This window comes from Aotus nancymaae, unplaced genomic scaffold (assembly GCF_030222135.1).
Source record: "Aotus nancymaae isolate 86718 unplaced genomic scaffold, 86718_ANA_hifiasm-v0.15.2.pri h1tg000006l, whole genome shotgun sequence".
Taxonomy (NCBI): Eukaryota; Metazoa; Chordata; class Mammalia; order Primates; family Aotidae; genus Aotus; species Aotus nancymaae.
The window spans coordinates 17,106,099-17,119,145 of record NW_026988417.1 but is presented as its reverse complement, the minus strand read 5'-3'; the positions used below and the strand labels follow the sequence as shown (position 1 = coordinate 17,119,145).

The 13,047-nt window shown below is 33.9% G+C and overlaps 1 protein-coding gene across 7 annotated transcripts in view; it reads left to right on the top strand.

Moving 5' to 3' along the window:
- LCORL (ligand dependent nuclear receptor corepressor like) overlaps positions 1–13,047 on the top strand; it is a 200,321-nt gene that overhangs the window by 165,265 nt on the left and 22,009 nt on the right. For 3 of the 7 annotated variants that reach the window (XM_012472351.3, XM_012472353.3, XM_012472354.3), the window contains 2 exons: positions 990–5,815; positions 12,050–12,076. The exons of 2 other annotated variants lie outside the window; for them this stretch is intronic. In XM_012472351.3, the coding sequence (XP_012327774.2) occupies positions 990–5,815; positions 12,050–12,076 (4,853 nt within the window). The remainder of the gene's footprint in view (positions 1–989; positions 5,816–12,049; positions 12,077–13,047) is intronic. 2 more of the 7 variants (XM_012472358.2, XM_012472352.3) reach the window with 2 other exon arrangements.

Sequence of the window (13,047 nt, the reverse complement as noted above, 5' to 3'; positions counted from 1 at the left end):
ACAAAAATACATTGTTCAGTAGTAGTTCATAATCAGCATTATTCCAACCTTAAATAAAATTTCTAGAAATCAGAAACTAGTAACAACAACAAATGAAACAAACCATAAAAGAAAGGCAATTTTCATGTACAGAGTTTGGTGATATGTTTAATCAAAATAGATACTTTTCTGAAACAGAACTCTTTAAATATATTTTATTCTTCCTGCTGCTGGTATTGGAATCAAAAAAAATTTGTAGACTTCTGTATTGGTTGATAAGCAATCCCGGTTCTTAGTTAAAGTTAGATGTATGTTAGTTTCTGCAGTGGGCCATTTTCCAGCATTTGAAACTTAATAATTAGGTAAGTAATGCCTTTAGTTTTTATGAAATTACTTTAGTATTTAACATCAATTAAAAATAGATTTCATTTTTAAATAGCTAACGCCTGCAGCTTAATCTTAGGAAAGACATTCTGTTTACATGAAATCTAAATCCCTTAATTTTCTTGTGATTATGGAAAGCTCTCTTTCATTAATTATTTTCACTGTCTTGAAAAAAATATCTATTTTAAATAAAGATTATACTCCTACATTTTATTTTCCTTATTTGCACTAATGTAGACGGATAATTATGTATCAGAATAACTTATAAAATGACTACTTTATAAAAATTTTAACTCCTTCTGAAGCACTTTCCATTAAATATTCTTAATACATTCAAAACATTAGACATTATTAATACATAAATGTAATCATATGTATAATCATCAGCTGTTATATTGCAAAAATAGGACTTTGCTTTAACTTATACTTTGTCATAGGAAATAAATTATCATCAGTGCTTCATAATCTATTTTGCTAAACAATGATCAAAATGCCATTATTGCAGCTTTCTAGGAGTCAGGAGTCCAGCAATACCTAAATATCTTTTTTCAAACTCTGTTAAAGTTGTAACTCCTTATAGTGGTATTTTTGCTGCAATTCATTTTTTGTTTGATTTTTATTTTTAGTTCAACTGTTGATGCAAAATCAGAGGAAGCTACTAAAATGGAAAAAAGAAAATCAGCATTAAGCAAAGTTTTGGAATCTTTGTGCATACATCACCAGCAACAAGTTTTGGCTATGTTGAAATTTCTAGTCCAAGAGCAGAACGCTGCTTCTCTTTGCTGTTGTAATACATCATGTGTTGTGTCTTCAGAATCTCAAAAGCCCTTAATCGAAGATGATTTATATGGTCTATTCTGTAGTTGTGAATATAGGCTGGCAGAAAGAGGGTGTTTACAAAACGAAAAACAAAGCCCTGGTTTAGAGCCTCTGCCAGTCTGTATTAAAGATTTACATTGTTTATCTTGCCAAACTGTAAGTGTTGAACACATTAAGACAGTAGTGAATAGAGGAATTGCAGACAGTTATAATTCTCACAGGTGCTGTTCTGGACTGTTACCAAACAATCACTCTACAAAATCAGCTTTTCGTAGTCCTCTTTTGTCAAAGGAAGTATGTGATCTTTCAGTCACTCTTAAAGATTCCTGTAGATCTCGAAGTCCCTCACCCCCACCATTATCGCCTGTAGAAACTGAAGGATTTGAAAAATTGAAAGATGCCATCTCAGAGATTTCATCCTTAGAAAATAACAAACTTGAAGCAAACGTTAACCAGCCTCCATCTCTCACACCAGCAGAAATAAGCAACACTAAGAGTGATCATGAAGATAAAATACTTAAAACTAAAAAATCCATTAACTCTTATTCTTTACTCTCAAATGACAGCAATAATTCTACTATAAATCATGAAAAAGGTGAAACTGCTGTAATTTTTCAAGATTTAATGGATCGCATTAATGAGAAACTAAAATCAATAGAAACCACGGATATGACAAGCCTTGTGAAATTATCTAGCAGTGATTGTAATACATATAATGATTTAAAATTGGGAGATTTCATAACATCTCTCTTGCATAATGCAAAAGCTAGTGATTACAGTTTTATGGAATTATTGAGTCAACATGATAAAAAGGTAGAAAATAAAATTATTCAGACAAGATTTCGAAAGCGTCAAGAAGCTTTATTTGCAATGCGCAACTCCTCTGATTCACCCATGTTTAGAAGGCAGTCTTTACAGATAAAAAGAGAACTTGCTAGTCTTGATGAAAATTTTACAAGAAGAAAATACACCGAAAAAAGTTCAAGGAAATTGATGCACAATGATGAGACATCTGCATTAGACAAAGGAGAATTCTGTTATGACCAAGGGCCTTCTTTACAAAATTCTAAAAACCTTCAAGATAAAAATCATGCTGAAACATCATTTTCACCAAATTATGCATTACAGTCACTGCAACTACCTCTTCATAGTTTAGAAACTAACTTATCTTTTAATGCATTTTCAGAAAGCTTTAAAACAACTTCCACTGAGAAAATGAGCATAAGAAAGCCACAGGAGAAATCTGCAGATGGAAAAAATTTTTTGCAAAACCATAAGCAAAATCCAAAATTAGGAAATACTCATGCTCTTTTGAGAAATAATGTTTCTGGACTTTTGAGCAGAACTAAACGAAATATTGTGCCGCCAGGGTGGTATTCTATATATGTAACAAATAATTATGTTTTTAAAAAAACCCCTAAAGCCAAAAAAGTATCCAAATCCACAACAAAAAAAGACCCAGTGAAAAATATTCACATTGAAAGCTCACATAATATAGACCTAAACAAAATTGCAATGAATTCTAATTTACAAGTTGTTGTGGAGCGTTTGGAAGATACAATAAATATAGCCCAAAAATCCTGGAATAATCAGCCATTATCAGAAGGATATAAAGCATCCAGGAAGTTGATAGAAATTGATGGTAAAGGCCAAAATGCTGACAGAAATATGACACTTACTCTGAATAGAGTGACATGCAAAGAACAGAGCTTATCAAAATCTGTGGTAGCATCCAACAATATTATCAGTAATCACTGTATGCCTGCAATGGATTTGAATAACAAAAGACTTGAAAATCTGAAAAAATCATCTGTTTTAGATTTGGGTAGCTTGATTTCCAGTGTTGAAAATATACAAGCAAAATATGAAGGTGTTGAAAGTTCATCTTTTTCCAACTATTCTAGTCCTATCAAACTCATGTTTTTATCTGAGGTTAAAAGTAGTGAAGGAGTCAAATATACTTTAACTTCAGTTGGTACTTCCCAATCAAATGTTCTTCTTCCTTCTGAAAAACATACAACCCATCATGTAATTGAAGGAAAAACAGAAACAAATGAGGCTATCTCAAATGCAAACTCTGAAAATTATCACTCTAATCATTATGATACTGATACTCTTCAAAGAGAACTAAACAAATTCAATCATGCAAAAGAAACCGTAGGATCCTCTACAATGTTTATAGGTGATATAAATAGTGATAAGCCACAAGAAGACCCGAAGGACAATTCAAGCAGTGCTGTTGATTCATCTTTTAAAAGAAAACCAGGTCGACCAAAAAAAATAGGACCCCAAGTTGTGAAACAGATTAAGCGACCAATTGGAAGACCACCAAAGCCTAAAATTGATCAAACAGACATCACTAGTTGCCAAAATGAGTCCTTTAGTGCTGGAAGGAAAAGCCCAGAATCTCTCATATCAGAAGTAAAAGAAGGTATTTATAAAAAGAGTATTACGGTAACTGTCATTTATGGAAGGTCAAGAAGAACTAAAAGGCATGTTTCTGAAAGAAGTGTAAACGTAAGCAACATTATGTCTTTAAACAATAATGCTGGTGATTTTCCAACTGAACATAATAGTCTCAGAAATATTAGTGAACACGAAATTGACTTGGGTGAAAGAATAAGTGCTGTAGCAAGCTTGACTACTGAAAGTGAGATCTTGGGGTCTGGCTTTGAATACGTGAGACCCATCAAGAACAAATCTGTGATACCTCAGCCTTCCAAGAACGTTATTCGACCAAATCAGAAGCCTTTGGCAATAAGTAGGAAGCCTGGTAGACCAGCAAAAGTGAAAATCTCTGGCATATCTGTGACTATTAGTAGAACTTCACCTCAGGAAAGAGAAGTAAGTATCAGCAGCTGCTTGCCTCCTTTGGAACAGGATAGTATGTTAGGAAAAAATCTGCCTGATGAAAAGTGTGACCAACAGTGCACTAAAATGGACAAAATAAGGCACACTGAAGCTGATATATTTAGGAATGGATCAAAAAGTATGATTGCTACTGTACCTTTGAGACATTCTATTAGAGATAGAAAACCATCTCTGCATTTCTTACATTCATTAGCATCTTCTAGCTCACTTATTTATAGAAGTGCTCTGCTCCATAAATCATATAAACTGCATTTGCAGAAAAATAAAATTCAGAAGGAAAAACATAGGCAGTCAAGGATGAAAATAGCTTACAAAGATACCTCAAGAAACAGACATTCGCGGAATGCAAAAAAGTGTTTAGAAGATAACAAATTAGTACCCATTTCTGAAGTATCCTTGGACCCTATAATTTCATCAAACCCTTTGCTCAGGTGGTGGGCTACTTCTGCTTCAAATGATTCCTTATTAGAGGAATTAAACAATAGATTTGAGCAAATAACAAATGCTTGGGTACAAGTGAGTGGAGATGAAGCTGAAAATTGTGTTCATAAAAAAAGAGAACACATTGAAAATGATCACTTCAAAGTAGCAAGCCCTTTGGAAACTTGTCTTTTACAACTTGAAGTTTCACCTGTAAAAATGCTTTTTCAGAAAAAGTATGATTTGAATGAACTCTGTACTTGGTTTATGCAAACAACAGAAACACAGTCTCTTTCACTAGTTAGAAAAGCAAATGCCCGGAACCCTTTGGAAGTAATAAATACCAGGGGAATCAAATTAGGGACCAAATATTCTGACTTTAATGCCAGCCCCTTCAGAAAGCACTTTAAAAAGTTTGCGCTCTCTTCTCCTTCAAAATCAGCAGAGAAGTTGCATATACTGCATAAAGTGGCTAACTCTCCACTCTTAAATGTGAAAAGTAATTTAGCAATAGCTAGATTAAAAAGGACTGAGTTTAAGAGGCTGCATCATGAAAGGTGGAAAAGAGAGGGAAAGCTGCACAACCATGGGACAGTTGACTGGAACTCTAAAAGGAGAAACTTAAGATTTTTCTGCCAGAACCAATTTTTAAATAAGACTGAGGGAGAAACAAATGCTGACATCCCACTCCAAGGAAAAAGCATAGTAGATAACCAGTGTGTTCTGCCACCTGAGATCAGGGGTGACTTGGAGCAAAGGGTGACAATGCCTGACTTCAAAATACATACTAGTTTCGAGAATAAATTTAAGTCAGAAGCAAAAGAGAATGGAACAGATTGCAGCCAAAAAGACTTTGAAAAGGGACCAAAACTAGAAAATGTGTGTCCTAATAATTGGAGGTCAAAAACCTTAAAAGACTGTAGAATATTTTTGAGGAAGCTCAACTGTCTTGAACACAGAAATACTTTTAAGCTAAATACAATCATTTACTCTCCTGAATCTACTGACAGTGGAAATAATCATCAGACTCATACGAAAGAATCAAAGCGCTTTACTTTAAGATCTCATTCTGCTAGGCAAAATTCTTTTAAAAATCAATCTAAAGAAATAGAAAATGCTAAAGCAAATAGTCCTTCAGCTGATGAATTTGTTGGTCATCTTGACAATAGTAAATTAAGCAAATGTGTTAACTTTGACAAGAGTCCTGATAGTTCTGAAGTTCTTAGCAATTTGAACAAAAGAAAAAGACCACCATGGAAGACCACAGAAATATCAACAAAAAGACATAAACGACAGTCTTGCAACAATGGACAAATGGCAAACTATTTTTCAAAATCCCTAGGTAAGTTCTTCTCTACTTAATTTTAAAGTTTCATTGTAGGTGCCTTGAGTAAAGTATAACAGGTAGAAAAGGAACAGCTGATTCAGTTTTAATTTGTTTCCAAAATATTTGGACAACCTAATTTCTTGGCACCTAGTATGAAACTCATGAAATTAGGTGCTGCTAAATGTACCAGTGCGCTTCCCCACCCCTTAATATGTCCAAGATTACATACAAATAAAAATATATGTAGTAGAAACATAGAGACAATCTTTAAAATATATTATTTTAACAATGTAGATGTTATCTTCTTTTGCATTTGATCTAATAAAATCAGTAAGCAGTTTGACAGATAAATATAACCAAGTAACTAAAAATTACTGGACTATAATGCATATTTACTCTCTTGAGAAATCAATAACAACTATGAGACCATGTTTTAAAAGAAGTAAAGACTATCTGTTAAATTCATAGACTGCAACATATTATCTTAGGATATGAATCTCATATCAACCATTAAGTTGTTATGTCATTTGGAACTCACTTTAAGACTGTTTATTTGAAGCCACAGTGTTTTTTTAAGTAAATCAGCAAACTTGTTGAGTAGTTTTTTGATATTAGGCATTGAGCTCTTTTCCACAGATACAAAGATGAGTATTCTTTTTCACAGATAATCCATAACCTAGCAAGAGAGAAAGAACCATATACAAGTTACTGTTAAGGTAATGCCAAATTCAAAATACAAACCAGAATACCTTAGCAAATAATTACGTCCTTCACTCGATTATACTGACCTGAGATTGGTGCCTCAGGGAGACTCAGGGACCCTACAAGCTTGTCCAACCCACAGCCCGTGGGCCACATACAGCCCAAGACTGTTTTGAGTGCGGCCCAACACAAATTCGTAAACTTTCTTAAAACATTATGAGATTTGCTTGAATTTTTTTTTTGTTTTTGTTTTTGTCTTCTTAGCTCATCAGCTATTGTTAGTGCTAGTGTATTTTATGTGTGGCCCAAGACAGTTCTTCCAGTGAGGCCCAGGGAAGTCAAAAGATTGGACAGCCCTGCTAAAACCTAGTAAAAATAAGATAGGAACACTATAGTTGCCAATGTAGCCTTTTCCAACAACATAGGATATTTAGAAGTATTGATTACTTGCATAACATGACAGAGATTTTACATTTGGAAATTTAAAGATATATACTTACATCGTTATATATTTTAGGGGTATTTTTGGGGGGGTTGGGGAAGTATTGGTTTTATTTTTATTACTCTTTTTAAAACTTGTTTAAAAGCTAAAATAGGTAGCATCAGGTCTTATATTAAAATAGTAAAAGCAGTTAATTCCATATTTTTAATAGGTTATTGATTTTACAGCCCCCAAGATTCAGTTATTCAAGTATATAACTTTAAAACCTATTTCAGAAAGTAATGATTAAAATTTCAAGTATCTAACATGCAATGATTAAAATTTTAAAGGTTGGCCAAAGTAGATTCTCCCACTATAAAAGATGAATCAAAACTGAAAAAATAACCTCTGTTTCTTGTTCTTGGGATAACTAAAAATATCAAATGCCATGTCAGGAAAAAGAGAGGCAAAAAACCTGATAGTGTTTTTGTTTTTTAATTATAATTCATCTGAAAATATACATACATATTTCTTAAAAGACTGTCATGAATGGAGAATAAAATATAAAGCTTCATTTTGAATTCTTTCTATCATCCTCATTTCATGCTGTTACAGTTTGCCAGAAGTAAATACATTAATTCATTTTACAACAGAACCGTATTTTGTCCTTTAAGCTTCTTAATCATCATATCTTCCTAATAAATAAATATCAAGCTTATTTTAATGTGATTATTCACCCCACTAAATATGAGATCCTCCTAGAAAAATAAGATGGAAGATGCCTAATTACTACTTTTTCAAATTAATTTCAAAATCCTTTTGGGCAGTTTTAAAATTTTTAGTATCATATGAGGAGCTATTTTTGATCTTTCTCATTTTTAAAATTACTAGTACTATTTCCTGTTCTGCTTACAGTTTTATTTATCTTTCACTGATAACTTTCCTTCTTTATTTTTTAACATTCTTTTTTTAAGTCAATCAACAAGGACATTATTTTTATAGAGTTGTATTTATAGAAATATTTGTTATATTTATCTGATTTTTAATGTTACAGTATTATTTTTTCTCATTATTCTTGATATTTCATACTTCTTTTTGCCTTTTTGGAAATGATGCTAAAACTCATTATTAGTTTTATATGTGTTTTTCTTCTTCATAGAATAAATTAGTGACTGGAGATTAAGAGACTTGACTTTTCTAGAAAAAATTCTAAGGCAATGTATATAATGAAATTTCTATTGATGAAAAGTTTTGCTTCTGTCACCGATATCTTGTTTTTGTACATTTTGAGATGAACTGTCCAGATATAATTTATGAGTTTTAAATTTATACTTCACCACATTTGTACTGCTGTGTATATCAAGTGGGCACATGGAAAGGAGGCAGTAAAATGCAATCCTATTCTAGTCTTAGTTCAACAATTATTTAATGAATGCCTACAATATGCTCTTAGGCCTTGTGAAAGGTTCAAATAGTTCCCTTCCATCTAAGGGAGAAAACAAGACCTACATCATTTACTCAATAAATAGAATGTATCTCATTTTTTAAGTGGGATTTTTATCTTTAAGGGGACAGAATGGTTAAAGTCATGGTTGTTGCTCTTATGGAAATTACCATGTCATGAAGATTAGAAAAATGGATAGGCATTTTCAGTAGAAGGATGATAACCACTGTGATCAGAGAGAGAGCGATGAATTGTAAGAGCACGTTAAAGGAACTTGAACTCAGATTTAGGGAATTAGGCAAGGTTTCCTACATTTTTGCGTCTAAGCTGAGGCTTGAAGGATGCCGATGTATTAGAAGTTGTTTCAGGCAATGCAAACGACATGGAAAATTTGGATGACAAAAGACAGCAAGCAGCCTGGGCAACATAGTGGGACCCCATCTCTGCAAAACAAACAAACAAAATTAGCCAGTGTGGTGGCCCACACCTTGTTTGAACCCAGGAGGTCAAGGCTTCAGTGAGCCATGATTGCGCCACAGTGCTCCAACCTAGGTGTCTCAAAAATTTTTTAAAAACAGCAAGCGTATTTGGAATATTGAGTAATTTTTCAGAGCTGAGGTATAAAATAGGAATCATGGATCAGAAGGAGTGGGAAAATGGTAAACCATGAAGCTGCTGAGGGAAGCATAGCCAGTATTGTAAGGTCAGTATCAGATAATGAAACAAAAAATGTTTTAAGCCCTAATAGTGGCAGTAATTGAAAAGAATAGATTTTAGATCTATAAAGTAAAATCAATGTCTTAAAGATGAGAATAATAAAGGGAAAACATCCAGGTTTCCCCTTGAACATCTGGGTAGATGATAGTAAGATCTACTGAGATAGAATGCTCTTAGGGAGTTCAGTTTCAGATACGAGAAATCTGCAGTGTTTAGTGGGATATCCAAGAAAGGATGTTTAAGAAGCAGTTATCAATATGCTTCCTAAACATAGGGATCTGTTTCCCAAGAAAAAGTCCTGAGCTAAGGATTTGTGAATCAACAAATAACTGAAATCATGAGAGTGGAAGAGATTACTCATTGTAAGATTGAAAGAGCCTAGGAAGTCAGAGCCAGCCCCAAAAATTTAGGGAAAAGGAAAGATATATACAAAAGGAAACTAATGAGAGTACTTGAGAAGTAAGAGGAAAGCCTGGAGAGTGTGGGGAGTGGAAATGTGTTTTAAGAAGGGAGAAGGCAATGTAAATTGTCTATAAGAAGTCAACTAAGACAAGCCTGAAACTGTTGCATTGAATATAGCAACAAGAGTTTATCTTAGTGGTTGGGAAAGAGTAGCTTTGGTGGCCTAATAGAGCCACAAGTCATATTCAAGGCTAGATGAATTAAATGCAGGAAGAGAAAGAAAATTAGCACAGAAAACTATAGTTGGCCATGAATGGAGAGAATATAAAAAGGTTAGCTAGATTAAGCTGGGGTTGAAGATAGGTTTAAAAGAGATACATTTATATACTAGTGGGAAAAAGCTGATAGTGAATGAAAGATTGAAGATACAGAAATTAGATGGCAACCAATGGAAATAGAGTGAAGCTCCTGTGTAGATTATTGGGTATAGGATCTAGGACATGGCTAGAGAGATTGGTCTTAGCTAAAGGGTCACTTTTCTCTTAAAAAAAAAAAAAGAATTAAAAAAGAAAGAGGGTAGTGGGTACAGTATGTGGGAAGGCAAATTGGTAATTTGTGGGCAGAATGCTGAGATATTAGAGTCCATTTTCTGTGAATCAAGAGGTAACCAAGAGTAGTATGTAGGGTTGGGTAACTGGGGAGTATGGACAAGGTTTGAAATAGCTATCTCAAAAAATACAGGATTGAACAACTGGTTTTATCTCAGCTGCCAGAAAGTAAGCCTGAAGAAAGGTGAGCCCTTAGATTTAATAATAGTCAGTTTCACCAAGTGGGGATAACAGGACAAAGAGATCCAGCCAAGAATGTATCTCTTCTGTGGATAATGAGAAGCTATATGATCAAAGTAGAGTTCTGGAGAATCTTTTCTAATAATAGCACACACTATAGATTCGAGGGGTGCAGGGCAGGAAATGTGATGTGTGAAGACTCAGTTGCAGGAGATGATTTTTGAGATGATAATCGCCCAAAATGGAGTGTGATTGTTGAAAATAATATAGACCTTTTTAATATCAGTGTCTTTTGAGTTCCCAAAGCAAGTGTATGCCTTTTCCTAATTGATAAACATCTCAATATAAATAAGCTGACTCTGGACACCTCTGAGTAAACTTTTAAGACTAAAATAAGCTAATATAAACTTGAAGCTACCATAATAATAGTACTCATCCTAAAACATTAAATTTTCCCATAAGAATTTGGAATTCAGTTGACACTTTGAATCAAATTCTGAGATGACCGAAAAAAAAAAGTTTGTCAGCTTCTTCTGTTTTGCCCTCTATCCTCAAAAATAACTGAATTTATGTTTTTCCCATTCAGAATTCTGGTTTTACTTAGTTAAAAATCAGCCATCAGTTATAAACCTGTGTGAAAGTTCCACTACCGGAAACCAAGACTAACCACACATACTCCTCTGATCTTGCTTATGACATTTTAACACATATGTTGAACACTGAACACAAGATAAAAGTAACTCTATTACTTTAAGTAAAATGATTAAGACTTGACTCCGTTAAAGTATTCTAATGAAATAAGATTTTTTTTACACCCAACCCCCTGAGGAATTTTTAATAAAGATACGTTCTGTTTACATTTGAATTTTCCCCTGTAGTTTTCTTAGGAATTGAGTAAGAGAAGAATTTAGGTTTTAAAGAGTCTAACTTTTGTCATAATACTTTGTTAAAATGTAAAACAGCTAAACAATCTTTGTCTTGATGTTTTTTCATAGAATTTTTCTTGAATATTTTACAGTCCATTGCTTTCTCAACTATTACTGAATTTTCAGGATATTCTGTTTACTAATTGCCCCATATCTTTCACAATGTTATTTAACAAACATTGGATACTTTTTATTTACCAGGCATTGTGTTAGATGTTTAAGTCACAAAGGAACTCAAAGAATTTATCTAGAAGATATTTCAAGTTTTTACTTTGGCAACATAATTAGTAAGAAACATAATTTGGCAGATTCAACATACTAGTGGTTGTAGAGAACAGAACTATTTAGTTCTCTAAATTGGAAGTCTGGCCTATGGCCTGTTTTGTAAATAAAGTTTTATTGGAACACTGCCATGGTCATTCACTCATATATTGTCTATTGCTGTTTTTGTGCTGCAGAGGCCGAACTGAATAGTTGCAACAGACACCATAAAGCCTACAAAGTCTAAAATATTTACTACCTGGCCTTTTGCAGAAAAAGTTTGCTGACCCTGTTGATATCATTACAATTTTGATATGGTGTGGCTTGGAAAAAAAAATTAATAATAAGTTGTTGGCTTTTAAAAAATATATTAAAATCATTCTACCTCATTCATCCCCAACACCCCATCCACTTCTTCCCCTTTGTCCACTCCCTCCCTCAACACAATACAATGTATTTGACATGTTAGCTGTTTTGTTTTGTTTGATCTTTATGGGTCAATATCTGTCTTTATCCAGCAGAGTGGTGCTGGGGAGCCATGAGCACCAGTTGTATTCTGTTTTGTAAATCTTTATTCTCTCCCTGCAGCCTCCAGACCTGCTTTCTCTATCTCAGGTAAGTTCAAGGGTCACCCTTTTCTTCTTTAACCAGCTGCTACCACCTGCTAGAGATTGGTTTCAGTGCTTCACACCATAATAAATTCCTGCCTCAAGGTCTAAATGTTCTCTTTCTCCTTTTTCCTTCCTTCTCTATTTCTTAAGAATTCAAAATTCTTAGTTCAGCTCTCCTGACTACCATTTTTTCTTCTCATTTTTTTCTGGGCAGTAACAGTTTTCTTGTCACAGAGCTGAGCATTCTGTGATTACCATAACGTTTAGCCTAGTGAATTCACCTATAGGTTAATTACAAACAAATAAGGCAAGGATAGGTGTCTGAATGATTTTGTCTTGCTTACTTTTTTCTTTCTTGGTTGTGTTTGTTTTATTTAAACTGAACCTTGTCTTCTTTTTCCTTCTCCTAATGCCAGGCAACCTGGAAAATGCATTTATTTCCTACTTTGTTTCTGTGTTATGCAGACATAGAAAGCTAGATTTTAAAAGCCTCTTCCTATACATTCTTTTTTATTTATTCAAAAGTGTTTGTCTTCTGCACGCTAGGCAGTATGCTAGACACATGCAAAATAATGAGGGCAAAACCAGATTATGGTTCCTACCCTGATGGTTCAAGTTTATTTAGAAAGGCAGACATTGAGTAAATACACAAATCTGCTGCATTCTCAGTATGTGGTGCTATGGGAATTTATTTTGGGGAGATTTTATCAAGTGAAGGAAGAGATCAAAAGGCCATTAAGCTAAGCTGTGAGGGGTGAGCAGGAATTAACTAGGCCAAGTGGTAGAGAGCCAGTAGGGTAGGAAGAAGGATTTGGATGTGAAAAAAATGCTGAGGTATGTGATTCTTGGCAGGTTAGAGGTGTAAGTTATGGCCAGTGTGTCTAGTCAAGAGAGAAAGAAAGAGATGATGTCAGATGTAGGGAGGATTGGGAAGGAAGTAAAGGAACAGACTCTACAAGTTCTTATGAGCCGTGC